This window comes from Pinus tabuliformis, chromosome Q, assembly GCF_031772625.1.
Source record: "Pinus tabuliformis cultivar Carrire ecotype Pingquan chromosome Q, CPIR1, whole genome shotgun sequence".
NCBI lineage: Eukaryota > Viridiplantae > Streptophyta > Pinopsida > Pinales > Pinaceae > Pinus > Pinus tabuliformis.
Genome location: NC_142296.1, coordinates 464,913,318 through 464,932,112, shown reverse-complemented (window position 1 = coordinate 464,932,112; position 18,795 = coordinate 464,913,318). Strand labels below are relative to the sequence as shown.

The 18,795-nt window shown below is 39.7% G+C and overlaps 1 protein-coding gene across 2 annotated transcripts in view; it reads left to right on the top strand.

The window, feature by feature from the left end:
- LOC149220199 (serine/threonine-protein kinase STY46-like) overlaps positions 1 to 18,795 on the top strand; it is a 432,848-nt gene that overhangs the window by 333,214 nt on the left and 80,839 nt on the right. For both annotated transcript variants that reach the window (XM_089384695.1, XM_089384696.1), the window contains exon 12: positions 6,633 to 6,728. In XM_089384695.1, the coding sequence (XP_089240821.1) occupies positions 6,633 to 6,728 (96 nt within the window). The remainder of the gene's footprint in view (positions 1 to 6,632; positions 6,729 to 18,795) is intronic.

The window sequence follows — 18,795 nt, the reverse complement described above, 5'->3', positions numbered from 1 at the left end:
TTCTTGTTCCCTTATTAAAGAATCACAAAAGGTATCAAGAGAGGGGGACTTGTAGTCTTGTCCTTGAGAAATAAAGGCTTCTCTAATAGAATGGAAGGTGGAAACAAACACAAAGTAAGCTGGTCCCAACTTAGTAAGAATGGAATAGATAAGGCTACCATCTTCTTTCTTAACCTTAACACCTTCCAAGAGAAGTCTAAGGGTCTTGAACTTGGACAAAAAATCTTCAGTGGAAGAAAAATTATTTGGGTCCAACATAAGCAACTCATTTTCGAGTTGATGGGCTCTAATTTCATTTTTAATTCCAAAAACTTTAGTGAGCCGTTTCATTGCTTCATTAGGGGTATCAAGTTCTGCGATATGGAATCTAAGGTCTGGAGAAATAGACATCCCTATCAACCCATGTGCTTGATCTTGCCTATTTTCCCATTTGGTTGCCTTATCTTCATCTTTAGATTTAGTTTCTTGGCCCGAGACTATTCTGTAAAGACCTTTACTTCCAAATAAATCCACAATGTAGGACCACCATAGGAAGTAGTTGGTGTTGTCAAGAATAACTTGGCATGGACTTTCTATTTTAACATAAATTGAAGTTGTAGATGTTGAAAATAAGTGTTCCAATGGAAAGATCTCGAAAAATTAGGCCGATTAAAAAAACGGCTCTGAAAATGGCTCTGAAAACGGCTTCCGGATGAAGAAGTTATGGCTTTTTGAAGAAAAGTTGTTGACGATGCCGACGAAGTACGTGAATGTGCAGAAGTGAATGATAATGTTGTATTTTAGAAAAAGGTCCCCCCCTTTCCAAACTTAGTCTAATTAGCTCACTTTAAAAAAAAGATTTTATGTGACCCACTTTTATAAATAAGTGAAAGTCACTTTTACAATGGTACTTTATGAGCTACCCACTAAATTGTAACTTCAATAAAAGATAAAGAGGCTTTAGAACTATAAGTGACTCACTTTTTATAATGGATGAAAACACTTTTACATAAACTAACTTTAAAATATAAGTTACATGTGCTTTTTGAAAAAGTAACTCAACAAAAAGAAGACTTGAACTCAAGACCTCTATTCTCATAAAGTAACTTTGGACCAAGGGGTTTTTTTTTGTTTTGTCATTGAAGCTTTGGGGTGCGTACTTACTTGAAAAAAACCCTTTTTGCCTACAAAACAAAAAACCACACAACCCAACACGGACATACAAAAAAAACCGAACTTTATGGCTTGAGGTTAGCTTTTGCCAGAAACTAAATATTTTCCTCAATGTTTCTGATTTCCGAGATCACACTAAGGTGCGGCGGAAAAGAGCATACACATAAGAAAAATCCTTCCTTTCTGTTTCTGATTTGCCCACATCGCACATAGTCGTAGGGCAAAGAGAATACGCAGAAATGAAAGGTATAGATCCAGTAATAAAAAAAAACAGAGCGCTAAATAAACCGAACTAAACAGAGAGATGAATAACTAATGCTGCGAATAACGACTGTATACCTCCAGATCTTAAAAATGACGTAGCTAGGGCTATCAAAAACCTTTTCGCCTGAAACGAAAGGGGTTCCTCACTGGAATAGATGCTCCTAACACAGTAGAGCAGTCCTCTCGGCCCGAAAGCAGTCATAAATAATAGATCTAGGAAACGATAGTTGGATGCAGTTGTACCAGCTTCGGATTTGGATCACCAATGGATGCAGCCCTCAAATAGCTCCGAATACCATGTAGGAATTTACAGGGTAAGTTCCTCAGACAGAACACCAAAGGACACCGCTCAAAAACAGATCACATATCAATACACCAGTATTCTTGGCGTGGTTAGATCCCTCAAAGAGGGAAATAGTCCACGGCCTAAGCCAATGCGGCCACTTCAGACAATTTATTAATGTAAAAGAAAGGAAATTTACATAAGCTTCTCTCATGAACGGTCACCCTACAAATGACCCTCCATGCTCTTTAAATAGAGATCATGGACCAATCAGGTGTTAAGCCACAGATCAAGTGTCGGTAATACCGAGGAGAGAATGAACCATCAGATCACTTCATGTCTAGAACATATCGTGACCGTCAGATTGTAAGTTACAAAAGTACATAGTAAAGAAACACACTTTACCTAACTCTACACTAGACTATACTTAACTATTTCCTATGTGTCAGAATATCCTAACACATTGTCAGTGATTTCTTTCACATGACCATATCGGATTTCAAAACACGCCGACAACCCTGCTATTAGAAATTTTTCCCTGTTTATTACAATTTTAAATGTTGACACTGCAACTGTCAACATTTTCTAAAAAAGTTAAAAATGCGAAGTGTTTATTGTGATAACAGAACCCCTCTTAGGACCCCCGCTAGTTTGAATGGTAACAGGACCCAGTATGCCCCTAGGCTAGCCTTGACACAACTTGATGGGCCTGTGCTGATTCAGAGCCAAGATGAGGATGGCATTCCATTGTGAGACTAGGGATCACTTGTTGTGCCAGAGGAATCCCTAATGTTGGAGAGGAGGAGGCCTTGCTTGACAGTTGGAAACCCATGGAGACCACTTGATGGTGTCATAGCTGCCCTTGGGACCCTAATGGGGGATTTGAGGGCTATCCCTCAAATTTTGGATCATCTAGGCATCTACACACATTTTTACACCTCAGCACATCTTAGCATGGCATTTGGAGCATTAATTATGGATGATGTCAGCATTTAGAGGGGCTACAACTCACACAGGTGAGCTAATTTAGCTTATTTTGTCATTAGCTAATGGGTTGCCTTATAACCCAAGTTCATTTGAGATCATAATTGCTTTTTGGGGCTTCATTAGGCTAAATTAGATAAACTCATATAAATAGATGTTACTCAAATTCCATTTTCATCATCACTTGTGATCTAATTCGACCCTCTTAGAGATTTCGGCCTAGCTAAAGTGCACCTTGTATCTTGTGGAGATGTGATCTATTGAGGATTTTTGTTTATGGAGCTATTCTTTGGTATTGGAGATGTCATTTTGGAGCAATAAAGGATTGATTTCATGCATTCTATATTGTAAGTTTTCCTTGTATTTGATAAATCTTTGTATTTTGTGGCTATTGCATGGAATGGTTAATTATCTAAGGTTTCTATGTGCTAGTTATTGTTGAAAATTATTCTATGGAATCTTAGTAATGGTATTGTATGCATTACCCACTTATAGAATTTGTATGACAATCCCATGAGTGAATCTTTCAACTAGCTCTCCTCATTGACTTTGCTCCCTCACAAAAATGATAGCTAGGGTTTGAAACCTAGGGTTTCATATTCCCTTACTCCTTGCTAGGGTTTAGTATTTCTGCTAAGTTATGAATCCCATAGACTCCACCCAAGGTCAAGGGATTGGCCTTGGTCACATTGTTGATCACACCAAAAGTTTACTTCAAATCTTACCTTTCTTCCCCAAACCTAGAGTTTTGACCTCTTAAGGAAAGTCGCTAGCTAGGGTTATGGCATCCATTTCAACTAACATTTGCATCGTTGCATGGTGGAGGGATTCAACACTTGGTTGTGAGGTATTTGTCAAAATCAACCTCTTTTAGTGGCTAATTCCTCCATTTTAGGGTTGATGTCCTTTGCCCTAGCTAAACCCTAGTTTGCCCTAAGCTTCAACCTGAGGCTTATTGAAGTCTTGTCGTGCCATACATTGATTATATACATCTATTTAAAGCCTTTTCTTGGCATTGTCACTCTAGATAAGCCTGTTGACCTTGCTTATTCTCAAACCCTAGGTTGCATTGTGTCCTAATTAGGCCTCTTGGAGAATGCATATTGCCCTAATTGTGTTATCTGAACCTTCTTCCTAAGAAGAGCATCTCTCCTTGGCCTAATTTATCACCTTCATCCATTGGACTAGACATATCGTTTAGGTGACCTAATATAGGGAAGCCTACCCTGTGTTGAAAGTCCACTAAAAAGTAAGAGGTAGTGGCTATGGTTATGGTGGGCCACATTTCATAGTGTTGCCTCTTAGTCTAGTTCTTGCCTTGTGAGCTCCCCTCACAATATCTGCTAGATTTTGAGGCAACAAGGCATAAGTTAATCATCTCAAAAAAGGCATGTCTATATCTTATCTTGTGCATTGTGTGTTGTGGTTAACCGTTACATGGCTGCATATTTCTTTTTTGCTATGTGTTTGTTGTTTGCACCTTGTTTTTGTTTGGATAAAGCATTTAAAGATATAACATCCAAAACCAAATCTAATCCTAATCATTCTAGGGAACGAATGGACTCCTTGCTATGAAGATAATTATACATTTTTTTAAAAATGTGTTTGCACACTTAACTTTAAAATACATGTGTGTGCATGTGCACATGCAAATTGAAAACAATCTGTTACCATCCTTACTCTTGACTTATACTTGCCAAGGTAAGCGAGTTGGCGTACTTGACATACTCATACTTATCATGCTTGGCAGAATAAATACATTTCTAAAAACTGGAAAATTACTTCCAGGAACAATTAGTATTGACTTGGGCTGCTCAGAATACTTGAAAAATTCTCACAAATTGTTGTAAGCATGGCAAGTATTTATGGACGAATACTCAGCCAATGCTACTTGGTTGAGTTTTGAGCTGAGTACTCATCCTTGGGCATTACTCACCATACTTATGAGTCATAGTTCCAAATATGGCAACTAAGAGAAAAGTAGTGTTGATTTTATAGCTTCGGAAGGTCTTTTGCATAGGCTTGGTGTCATGCATGCAAAAGTACTTTCTAGGTGGTTGTTCAAGAGGAGCAACTAATATGGTCTCCTTCCTAAGTTTTAACTTAGGAAAAATACATTGATTAATTATTTGTTTGATTAAGACATTGGGCTAATGTTTTTCTAAGGATAAATAATTAATTATTTGACTTAGATTTAATCTTCACCATTGACCAAAGAAAGCTAGGATATAATCCTGGCCCTTGATCACTTTGGAGATTAGGGATTTGGCTTATGGAGAAATTATAAAGAAAACATAAGGGAGAGGATGAAGACACATGAGAGATTTAGAGAGAGATTTTCTAAAGAATTTGCAAGAGTCATAGTGTAGTTTTGGTGAGTGAAAAATTCATAAACTCAAGAAATCAGAAATGTGTGCAGTTGGGAGTTTGAGTGAGCAGAATTTTACAGCTGAAACAGCCAAGAGAAAGGCCAAGATTTGCTCGAGGGTGAGATCGAGGTGTGCTGTGAGCTTGGAGAGACTGAGAGGGTCAAGGGCGAGTTTGTGGAGTGTTGCCATAAGTGTGGGGCCGAGAGGGTTGAGGTCGCATTAGTGGAGGGGCAGAGTAGCCCCAGGATTGCTGAACTTGTGGAAGACAGCCAACAAAGTGCAGGATGAATTTCTAGGGGGCGATTTTGCCAGATTCCATTAGCTGTATTCACTATGTATTTCAGAGGGCCATTTTCCCTGGTAAGGTAGCTTGTAATTTTTCTGAGAAAATTTAATGAAGAGAGATTGGAGGGTTAAAGTAATTGTTGTTCTTGTTTGGTTTTTCCAGGTTATTTTTTCTGAAATATTTTCCATTGCTATTTGCTGAGTTAAAGTGCCAGAGAAATTTCTGTTTGTAGTTTTCAGATTATATTTACTACGGAAATATTCATTTAATGGCCTAATAATTTCCGAGGATAAAATAACTGCATGAGATATTAAATCTGAAACTGGCATTTGCAAAATTAACAAATAGAAGGAATACAAAAATCCTTATGAACCTCTATGTGATATGGCTTTCAAAATTTATTTATCCTAATGTATTTTAATATGTACAAGATAAAATCTTTTATAAGCTATTTAATATATATAAACAGATCCACAGCTGATTTTTGTATGTTCGTCCTGGAAAAGATTTTAAAGGATACTAACTACACTGTGACATGCATGGAGTGTTTTAAGCTTTCTACAAGTTTCAGGTTGTACAATCATACCTGAGCTCTATTCACAAGCTTAAAACTATATCTTCCTAGTATAAAAAAAAGTGTAATGGAAAAAGCAATGGGAGCTGCATATTACTCAAAAAGTGTCTGTTGATGCCAGGGCATATAAGAATCTCATGTCTAGACAGTAGACAATGTTGATGTAATTAATAATCATCTTTTGCAAATATACGAAGAAATATAAATGGATTATGCATAATCTTGGACGAGATAGTTTGCAACTTGTTAGAAATGGAAAAGTTTTGTTAATGTATTTTTGTTTATTCGTAAACTGTGGATGGATTCCATTTGGAATGTCTTCAATCAAATTTTTTCTTATCCACACATCCTTGCTATTCTGCTAATCTGGGGAAATAAAATTAAGATAATGATATGTTTTATTAGCTGTTAATATCAGCAATTTGTGAAATAATTTTTTCTGATGGAGAATAGGTTGTGCTTCTGCCTCAATGCACTTGTTTGCTAATATATACCATACATATTGCCAGTTTGTAACATAGCCTTTACTAATGACAAGCAAGTGTGCAACATTTACTACATCAACAACATGCATATATAGCACTCAGATTCAGGTGTATACTTTCAGGTGTTTATGAACTTAAATTTCTCTTTAGGGGCTATTTTCTATCTATTTAATCATCCTCTTGAAGTGAGTCTATTAGAAACTTTGTAACTTATGATAAACACCTGCCTCTGAAGGTTGTCAAGGTTGCGGATTTTGGAGTTGCTCGTTTTCTGACACAAAGTGGACTAATGACAGCAGAAACTGGAACATACAGATGGATGGCACCTGAGGTATTTTGCAGAACAATCCCATTTGGTTGTACTTTTACTTTGAATACAAATGTTATAGGCAGGTAACTAATAAGAGCTTAACATTTTGATACAACAGCTAATGAAGACTTAACCAGGTTTGCATAATCATCATGACCAATTTCTTAATGATTAATACTTTAAGGAAAAAGATCTTTGAAATCTTAATTAATTTCTGTAAAAAAATTATTTCCTTGGAAGTTACTGTTGGTAACACCAGTTGGCTTCGAGAAATAGGACCTTACAGTTGCTGAGAATATGAACATGTCAGTTGTTAACCTGTTGTGGATTGAATTCCCTCTATAATCATGAAGGCCTGATGGCAATTATCACACAGGCAAAGCCTGACAATTGTAGATTGAACTGGATTCACAATGGCCCAGGAGTTGAAGGGCCTGGAATGCAGGCTTGTGAAACAATTCCTTGTAGTCCTTTAATATAAGCAGGGAATTTAATAAGTCATCGTGGTCATTCACTGGACATTAATAAGATTATGTCATCTTATCTTAGTGTTGACGGCGCTGGACCCGCCAACATGTCAGGGGATCTGCCTAGTAAGAAGTTCCAACTAGACCTCAGATCGTTTGGAGTAGGAGTCCCAACAGTGTGTAGTAAAGCTATGCTTTGACTGTGATAACAAGATATGCTTGTCGCAAGCAAGTGTGTGACCTTGCAGTGAGTCAAGAGAGATGTATGGGGAGGTTCTAACACATGGAGCGGAAAAGGACGTGTGCCCCTTAGAAGCCTGTAATAGTACGCAGCCTAAAATGAACACACGAGCTGAATGACATCACAAGTTGGAAAGAAGAATAGTTGACAATCCAAAGTGATGGGTTAAACTGACAACACGACTTCAACAAGATTCATACAATCATATACGAAATAGTTCATACACAAATGCATAAGTTAAACAACATACATTGCTAAAGTACCCAGAATAGTTGAAGTACAATAACAACATATGCATGAAGACGTGCCGGCTCTGTTATATTATATAAAGTGAGAGTTCCATCCATACATACAACCATGACAGCGACTAGCCCCAATAGTGGAATGTTACAGTCAACACTGCCTGCTCCTCCAAAGAGATGCACTCGCTCTGCACTATGGAAAAGCCAAGGCTCGTCACAATACTCTCCAAGCCCTTTCTAAGCAATGCCTAGCAAAAGCTTGGCTCCCAAAACCCATTTCTATGAGTTATGAGGTTCTATTTATAACAAAGGGTGGGGTGACCCTTGACATTTCCCTTTGTGACTCTTGGAATACCCTCATGACTCTTCAACTTCATTACATATAACTCTTTACATTACATATGATTGTTTGCATTCCACTAATGACACTTGGAATTTTACTTTACATCATGTTTACAATAATAATACGTTTTCCACATATACCCATGTGATAACAAAATAAGCTTGAGTTAGCCAGACAAGACAACACTAAGACTCAGATGGCTATGGAAAGACCAGCTCATCAACATCCTCTCCGTGATTCTCGGTGATGAACTGATGTCATGCTTGGTATTGTGCAATGGTGTCCGCGTACTGTTTGATGATGTTTTTTCTGGAAATCAACTCTTGCCTCCATCGCTTCCGGGTATACTGATCTGGAACGTCTGTCCAACTCGTACTGTAACATGCGCAGCTTAGTCCTGAGCACGGTCGGACCGACACCATATCTTTGGATGTTCTCTGTGCTGATCTGTAAATTTGCATTGGTGGCCATATGCATCAACTGATCAAAGTACGCGTCGAGCTCTAGTCAGACTTGGTTCTTCTCTTTGGCCTCAGTGAGTGTTCCAATTGACGGGGTACCATACTTTCTCATCATGACATCCAAACTCCTGTACAAACGTGCGTACGAAGCCTCAACGTTGGTGATGAGCAGTGGGAGTCTCCTGTACAAATGTGCGTACGAAGCCTCAACGTTGGTGATGAGCGGTGGGAGTTCCTCATAGTTCTAGATCAGACTCCGGATGTGTGATTTTTCCAACTCTGCTCGCGGCTTCATAATCTTGTGCAAGTGAAGCGGGGCTCCCTTGTACCTCATTGTCCATGTTTGTACATGATTAACATCGACGTGTATATTTGTGAGTGTTCGCGCTATCTTAGTGCAGTGCTGCTACTGACCATGTAGATGGACCACTGCCTTCTACACGGTGACGAACCAGTCATACAGTCTCCGCATGACTGTCTCAAGAGTGGATACTTCAGCAAGTATCGCTTTCTTCATCTTTTCCCTGGCAGATCCTATTGATTGTTCTTCTCTCTGCCTTGCTGCTTGTTATTACTTAGCCATACACTCATTTTCTGCTATCAAGAACTTCACACTTGAGCTCGTGGCTTCGGTATAAGCCTTTGTAGCATTGGCTAAGGCAGCTGGATGTCTTCGCACATCTGACACAATCACTCATTCTTCAAAGTGCGCAGGTGATGCATGCTCATCTAGGATGTGTGCTCTACGTGCTTGTACAACTCTGTGTTGTGACTCATCAAAGGCTATGTTGTACACATCTGTTCCCGGATTATCCTCAAGGAGAACGGTATCCCCTTGTTCACTTGGGACTTGCTCTGCTGCTGGAGTTGGTGAAGCTTGTGGGGTGACCTCAGTTGCTTTTGGCATGAGGTTAGTGTCCTGATCTTGTTTCGGTTGTTCCATCTCCGTGTCCATTTGTTCATCGATCGGTTCATCCTGCTGAGCAAGTTTCTGTTCCAGCGGCTAGTCACCCTGTTCCTCATTTGTTGCTGGTGGATCTGAGTCTTCAATTTGTATCGGTGCAGTTTGCACTGTCTGTGCGCCTTGCACTTCCTCCTGTTCCTGTTCTTGTTCCTGTTGCACTTCCTTCTCTCTTTTGCGTAGCTCTTGTTCTTCTTTGAGCTTCTGCTCTACTTCCTGCAACTTCCTCTCCGTCTCTTCCAGTATTTGCTTATCTCTCCTTTTTTGCGCTCCTCTCCTGTCGCGCTATCGCCTCTTTGCTTCTATCTCCAAAGCTACTCTCTCAACAAGTGGATCTTCCTTAAACTTGTAGCTTTGCTCCGCCTCTGCGCTTTCGGCAATCTTCCTCTTACCTTTGTCTTGCGCATACTCGCTGCTTGTAGCTACTGTTGTTGCCGCTCCCTGTGGTGCTACTGCCTTGAGTGTTGCTAGCCACTCTACTTCCATGCTGACCGGTTCATTGAGCCTAGAGGAGTTATAGCAATATCTCCATGGGTCTTCCTCTGGCCAATGACATGCCCCGTGGATCCAAGGATAGTACACTCTCGAACAGTGGTCCCTGCATAAACCATGTGGATCGTACAGATTGAAACTATTGGTGCCAAAATGAAACTTCTTGAAGTCCTCAACCTCGGCATCTGCTTCTTTCAAATTCTGGATTGCATACAACCCAATCCGCAAAGGAAGGATAAGCCATGGTGCCTTCTTCTTCCTGTGCAATCCAACTGATTACCCTGTTGAGATGTGGTATGCAACCTACTGCATGACCAGGTTGTCCATGGCAAATTTCGACAACAAATGCGAAGCCTACTCCGCGTTGTACATCTTGATGAAGGTGCCATCAGTTGAGGCGTACCAATCTGCAATGTTTAGCAACGCCTCCATTGCTACCTAGGACATGCAAGGTGGATCTTGTTCAAAGATCGTGTACAGAGCAATGTTTTAAAACTCTGACTCCGACACCGACTCGGCCGAGGGTCGACTCCAACTTCGACTCCGACTCGGTATCTACTCGGCTGATTCGATTTCAATGACTTGGTTGTTGTAAAAAAATACATTAAATAATTTTTTTATTTATAAAAAAACATAATTTTAAAGATTTTCATTCATGTTTCCAAACACACATCATTAGAATATAGATAGAAGACAACATATGATCAAAGTAGGCTCATGAATATATCCATTATATTAAAATGGCACCCAGTGCACTGTCCAATACATACATGATCATGATATAGAGATCAAAACAAAGACACATAACCAAGGAGGCTAGAAATGGGCTCTACAACAAAAATAAACTGTGACCAGTACTACTGGTTACTGCCAGAGGAGCCGAGATCATGTGGATCAATCTTTGGATCATCATCAGAGTCAGACAGGGGGCTCCATGGCTCCTTCTCATCATCATCTCCAACTACAACTGTAGAAGTGGTAGCACTAGCAGGCTGTGCAGCAACTACAAGTTGAGATAGACAAGATATGCGCTTCTGTCGTGGCTCCACAGAAGAAGCACCTGCAACTGGAGGACTTGGGGCTGGCCCTGAGGCTGGTACAAGTGCATCAAGATCTGCATTCAACTGAACATTATGTTCGAGTGTTGCCTGCACTTGTAAATCCAAATCAAGATCCTCATCAGAATCAAACTCTACTGGATGACTCTCCACTAACCAATCTGATGTTGGATCAATGTCATCCAACACAATGGGATCTGAATCAGGTCTTTTGTTCAACAATTGGTTGCGTCTGAGCCAGAGGTTGTATTGGACATAGACTAAATCATTTAACTGTTTTTGATCCAAACGGTTTCTCTTCTTTGTGTGAATCCTCTCAAAGATAGACCAATTGTGCTCACACCCAGTAGCACTACAAGTTTGACTCAAAATACGAATTGCAAACCTCTGCAATTCAGGACAATGGCTACCAAAAGCCTCCCACCATTGTGCTGCAAAAAACATAGGAGTGTAATGAGTTAGCTCAAGAAAATTACAAATTATATCCAACTTTCAAATTATAAATGAAATAAGTATTAAGAATTTGAAAATTGAAATCTTTGTTTACTTGGCTCATCTACTTCCCTTGCAATCTTTGCTAGGTTCTTCCCAAAGGTACCTGAGGCACTGCTGAAGGTTGTGGCCTGTCGGTGTATCTCCAACTGATCACACTCCAATGGGATCATGCGATCAATGCAGTCAATCAATCCATCTCTAACCTCCCCCTTCAAAGCTCCTGTCGCCTTAGCTTTATAATGATACCGTGGGTTCAAAAAATACCCAGCTGCATGTATAGGGCGATGGAGTTGATTGTTCCATCTTTCATCAATGATTGCCCAAATGGGCCCATACTTAGCCACTTTATCCTTGTATGCCCTCTTTATTTGCTCCTTTGCTTGATCCATGTCAGGCCAGGAGTAACTCCAGTTTCGCAGAAAACTGATACGATTTATTTCATTAGGTAGCTATTGTTATATACAAAGGATGTGACTGCTCAGTTCATCTTCTGATGACTGTTCACATTCCAAATTCACCCAATCGCAGAGGATTAGGTGTCAACATTCCCCCCCTTAATCTGAAGGGATGTTAGTGAGTCCAAGCATCGTTCTGAATCTTTCAAGCTTTTCTCTTCCAAGTGCTTTGGTGAAGATGTCTGCAATTTGCTCATTTGTGGAACAATGACGGAGATGGATTGTTTTGGCCTCAACATGATGTCGGATCAGATGATATTTAGTATTGATATGCTTTGTACGATCATGGAACTTTGGGTTCTTGGCCAACTTTATTGCAGAGGTGTTGTCAATCATGAGTGGAGTTGATTGTACTTGTTTTACCTGCAAATCTTCAAGAATTTTCCTGAGCCACACAATTTCTTTCGTTGCTTCAGCTGCTGCCACGTATTCTGCTTCTGTTGTGGAATCTGCTAGCACTGATTGTTTGCATGATCTCCAAGAGACAGCTCCTGATCCAAGACTCATAGCATATCCTGAAGTAGATACCCCAATTTCTTTGTCTCCATCGAAGTCTGAATCAGAGTATCCAATCAAGTTGAAGTCGTCCACCTGTGTATACTTGATTCCAAGGTCTTGAGTTCCCTTCAAGTACCTTAGAACTCTTTTTGCAGCAGACCAATGTCCCTCACAAGGCTTTTGCATAAACCTGGAGAGGATTCCAACAGCAAATGAAATGTCTGGTCTGGTAGTAGTGAGGTAGATGAGACTTCCTACAAGCTGTCTATACTTTGTTGCATCCTCAAATTCCTTTCCTTCAATAGATGTGAGCTTTAAGTTTTGTTCCATTGGAGTAGAAAGAGGATTGCACTCTGTCATGCCAAATCTGTTTAACAAATCTCCGATGTATTTCTTTTGAGAAAGAAATATGGATTTTGGATGTTGGGTTACTTCAATGCCAAGATAGTAATGAACATAGCCCAAATCAGTGATTTCAAAACTTTTCCCCAATTCCTTCTTTATGGATGCAATGTAGCTTTCATTGTTCCCTGTCATTAAAAGATCATCTACATATACCACAAGATATACAACTGTTTTGCCAACTTTCTTGACAAATAAAGTTGCATCATCAAGATCAAAATGATTGAAGTTGAGTTTCAGAAGATGCTTAGTTAGTTTTTCATACCAGGCTCGCGGTGCTTGTTTGAGGCCATCCAAGGACTTCACAAGTTTGCATACTTTTTGTTCATGTCCTTTCACAACAAATCCTTCAGGCTGGGACATAAAAACATTCTCTTTTAGATCTCCATTCAAGAAGGCAGTTTTTACATCCATTTGATGGACTTTCCAACCGTTCTGAGCTGCTAGTGCGAAGAGTGTTCGGATGGTGGCCCATTTTGCTGTGGGGGCAAAAGTTTCCTCATAATCGACCCCTTCCTTCTGTGCAAAACCTTTTGCCACAAGCCTAGCTTTGTGCTTGTCAAGTGAGCCGTCAGCTTTGTACTTGTTCTTGTAGATCCACTTGCAGCCAATTGGTTTGGTTCCAAATGGAGGATCAGCCAGCTTCCAAGTGCCGTTCTTTATGAGGGCATCATACTCCTTTGGCATCGCTTCTTTCCATTCATCATGAGAAGCAGTTTCTTTGAAGGAAGTTGGTTCAAAATCTGTAGACAAGTTCAATTCACAATCATAAGAAACATCCATATCAACAGGTGAATTAGAGTCATCTACATCACCTCCATTTTGTCGGTTTGAATTTCTGGTTCTTGTTTTTCCAATTTCATCAGGATGAACACTTTCAAGTGTTTTTGTCAGCCACTTTGGGGGACCTTTCTGAGATGGTCCAGGCTGCTCTGTTGATTGAGTTGGGACTGAATCAAGATTGAGTCTCCCAATTCTATCAATTACATCACTTAAAGCATCATTCGTTGTTGGAGTTTCATCTGGGGGAGAGTGTTCTTCAGAAGAAGATTCCACATGTTGATCTAGAATAGGAATCCCCCCTTCAAGGTGTGGAATCTGATTATCAAATTCTTGAAATGATTTTGTTTTAGCGAATCTATCCAAGCGATCAAGTTGTCGCTCAACAACATTGTCAGATTTGGATGATTCAAGAAAAATTACATCTCTAGATACAACAAACTTTTTATTTACTTCATCATAGAGGCGGTATGCTTTGGAGGTGTTTGAATACCCCAGGAAGATACACTTACGACTTCTAGCACCAAGTTTGTTTCTATGAACCTTTGGTATCAAAGCATAACAAGTGGAACCATAGATCCTGAGATGTTTTACCGAAGGAACATGTCCATACCACAATTCATAAGGAGTCTTGTTTCTTATAGCATTAGATGGACATCTATTCTTTATATATGTAGCACATAGAACAGCATCAGCCCAAAACATTATCTTTACATTTTTGAAGAAAAGCATGGATCGTACCATATTCAAGATTGTTCTATTCATTCTTTCAGCTACACCATTATGTTGGGGATTATAAAGCACAGTTGTTTGATGTTTGATCCCATGTTGGCGAAGATAGTTTTCAAATTCATTTGATGTATATTCTTTTCCATTATCAGTGCGAATAGACCCAATATGAGATTGTGCATCATTTTCAATCCATTTATGAAAATTCTTGAATGTTTGAAAAGCATCAAATTTGTTTTTCAATAAATAAACCCAACACATTATGGTGTAATCATCAATAAATGTCATGATATATTTATTTCCATTTGTAGAAGGAACAGGCATTGGACCACATAAATCTGAATGAATGAGTTCAAGCTTCCTATGTGCTCTTGAATGTGAATCATGAAAAGACTGTTTGCTATGCTTTCCTAGAATGCAAGCATCACATTGCTTATGTTTCCTAGGAATTGTAAGCAAACCAGCAACACCATTTTTCTTCAATAAGCGGAGACTGTCATAGTCTAAATGTCCAAATCTAGCATGCCATAATAAACTTGATGGAAGTGTACCTTCTTCATGATGAGAAATATATGAGAAATGTTGTGCATGAGCAGAGGTTCCTTGCAGTTTGAGAAGCCTTTCTTCTTCTATTCCCCTCATGACAAGTGAGTGGTCAGAAGCTTTTCTTACCTCAAGCTTGCCATCAAACATATGAATGGAGTGACCTTGCTGGCGGATGTGGACCAATGACAGAAAGTTTCTCTTGAGCTGTGGGAGATATAGAACATGATCCAGAAGAAAGTCTGAAAGACCAGGCAGTTTAAGACTGATTGTGCCAAGCCCTGATGGCTTGATTTTTGACTGATCTGCAAAGTATACTGCTCCATCAACATTATCAGTGAAATCTTCAAAAAAATCTTTTCTATGAGTCGTATGACAGGTTGCTCCTGAATCAAGCAACCAATCATTTTCGGAAGAAGCAAGTGAAGCATTAAACAAATCTTCATTTACTCCAATGTTACATTGTGCCTCAATATAGTGAGCGGATTCAGGTGCTTTACCTTTGTCTGTATCATCAGTTTTACCTTTCTGTTGGTTTCTTTTCTGCTCAATCTTGTCCCATGGTAGCTTGCATGTAGAGGCATCATGTGATCCATTTCTTTTGCAGCGAATGCAGTGTAGATCTGCCTTTTTTCCTTGAGAATGTTTGCCCCCCCTGCCTCTGAAGTATCTTCCTCTTCCTCTTCGTCCACCTCTTCCTCTTGTAGAATCTTAAGCAGGATGCTTTTCTTTATGAGCAAGGCACGCAGTCTCTTCAGAAGATTCAGGGGCTGTCTTCTTTCCAAAGGCTTTCTCTCTTTCAGCAAACTTTTTCACAAGAGAGTCAAAGGTTATATCTTTAAGATTTCCATTTGCTTGTAAAGATTCAAGATAATTGGAGTAAGTAGGATAGAGTGCCTTGAGAAAAGCAATAAGAGGGATATCCAGCTCAACCTTAGTGGATTTGATATCATGCATTATAGATTTTACTTCAGATGCAAGAGCAAGAGGATCATTATTTTTCAGTTCAAGAGTGAAGAGTTTAATCATGAGCTGAACAACTTCAAGTGCAGAATGTGAGTCATAGAGTTCTTTCAGCTTTTGTAAAGCTTCAAAGGCAGTCGAATATGATGAAATATGGCGACTCACCTCTTCATTTACAGATGCTGCGATTAATGCATAGGCTTTGCTATTCTTGTTTTCCCAAATGACGAGCTCTTTGTCTGATGTAGGCTGCGCTGGGTCATTGTCTCCTTCTCCGACACACACTCTTTTCCACAACTCATTGGAGATGAGGGTGTGTTTTATCATCCGAGACCATTCAGGATAGTTCTCCTTGCCAGTGAGAACTATTCCTACCATAGAGATGATTGAATGCATTCTGTAAAAAAATACTTCTGCTGATATACAGTGAAATTGTACTCAAAAAAATTTATGTGGGAAAAAATTTTGGTTGTTTAAAAATAATCAATCATTCACCGCGAGCTCTACAAAGTTGGAGCAGCAACGGCATCAACCGCGAGCTCTACAAAGTTGGAGCAGCAACGGTATTACAATTTCATAGTTCACTGAAAAGACTAAAAAAATCACCGTAAATCCCTTTGATTCTCAAGACCTTGAAGCCACGACTGTTTCTCTTACCACGAGCCATCTCAAATTTCCACAATAGATATTATTGAATGCATTTAAAAACTGTCTTCTGCTGGCAAAATGTGCTGAATGTTTAATATTGTGAAAGTGGCAAAGGACTGTGATATGCTGGATTATACCGCAGCAATAACATTAATAATCCGTAGCATTAACATTCAATGGATAATACCCAATGTAATAAAATGAGAAGCGGAGGTGTATTATTTAAAAAATGGAAAGCGACGGTGTGCGAAGGTGTGTATACGACGCAGCATGGAGTGGTAAGTAAAACATGTGACAGCGTAAATACAAGAACAACGTTCAAAGGATTTCGATGGCAGTGTAAATACCACAGTGTAAATACAATCACATAGCCTCATTCCTCGTTCCGCGTGGAGGCACCAACAAATAACGTCTCCTTCGCACATGAACTCACAACATTACTCGCATACCATTAACACAATGTGGAACTACATCACAGGACTTCACCGGATTTTCATACATGGTCATAGCATTTACCCACACATATAATTCTGCCCAATTTAACGTAGAGATAACTCTAGGTTCAATGCAAATGTATGCAGAGGTCTCAACAAACTGTTACGCACCATTCAACAAGCAGGAACGCCTAGTGCTAAAATAAACTCCAAGGGATTTGAATCGACAGAATATGGCAGAGAACAGAGGGACAATCACACAACCTCGTTCCTCGCTTCGCAGCTTACACGAATGAATGAATGTAAAGTCTCCTTCAGACTCGGGTTGTCTCAGATCTGTGTTCAAACGAAAAAGAATGCTGCATTCTCAACAACACACTCCAACAGCACACTCAGGCGCGCATTAGCAAGACAGAGATTAGGAAAATCGTTCCATCGATTTATGAGGGAAGCTTCTTTCTGCCTCCAACGCCTACTGACAAATCCTCCAACGCCTCTGGCAATGTCCAGAAGGTATTACCAGATGTTGGGATATTTCAGAAGGTGAGCAGCGCAGTATGGCAGTAGGTGAATATGAATAAAAAGTCAGTACCACAGTATGGCAGCGCTATTCACAAAAAATTTAACGTACAACGCTTCTGTCTGGACAAAATGGACAGATGCATTATGAGGCAGCGCTAAAAATGAATATGGTAGAGGGAGGTTATTTCAGGACAGAGGCAGAGCAGCGCTAGAAGGTAATTCAGGACTGTATCATGTCAGTACAGGACAAAGGAGTTACAAGAGCATAATAGCTAAAACAAGGAGCTGGCTCTGATACCATGTCAGGCCAGGAGTAACTCTAGTGTGGCAGAAAACTGATACGATTTATTTCATTAGGTAGCTATTGTTATATACAAAGGATGTGACTGCTCAGTTCATCTTCTGATGACTGTTCACATTCCAAATTCAGGATTAGGTGTCAACAATCCATAGCCTCATAAATGAAGCCCATAGCCAATCTTTCCCCATCCACCAATCGTAACACCTTAACCAGTGGCTTAGCAAGCTTCACAGTCTCTGCTGCCTTTCTCCAAAATATTTCTTCATTAACTTTCTTTTTCAATTCTTTGTCTTCTAGTTTGTGAGATCACTGGCTTTGATTCCATTCTTCATTGGAAAAAATCTTTTGCAAGTTTCTATGTTGTGAAAGCATAGATTGCAATGTCAAAAAATGAGTAGCAAATCTAGTGATGGCAGGCCTAATAATATCCCTACCCCCTGTGTGTTTCCTCATCAGGCTCAAAATCCATGAATGATTGTAGATAGATTTTGTTATGCTTTTGGCATGATCTACAGTGTTTTTGACCCAATCTAATTTGCCAATATCCTCAAGCATGAGGTCTATGCAATGTGTAGCACATGGGTGATGGTTCTGTGGTTTTCCTCTAACAGTTTACCAGCAAGAACATAGTTAGAGGCATTATCTGTGATGACTTGAACAACATTAGCCACCCCCACCTCTTCAACAACCTCATCCAATTACTGAAACAACAATTTCCCATCTTTTACCTTATCAGATGCATCAACTGATTTTAGAAACATGGTTCCCTGTGGGCAGAAGATAAGAAAGTTTATGATGGTACGGTTTCTTTGATTAGTCCATCCATCTGACATGATGGTACATCCTGTTCTTGCCCATGAGTCCTTGAAATCTTTCAAATACTCATTAATGGAGGCAATTTCTTTCTGCAAATGATACCCCCTTAGCTCATGCATAGTAGGGCCTTTGAAGCCTTTTCCAGCGGCATCTATGGCATCAAACATAGGCTCATAATATGGTGAATGGGAAGCATTGAAGGGGATATCAGCATCATACCACCATCTAGCTATGTAA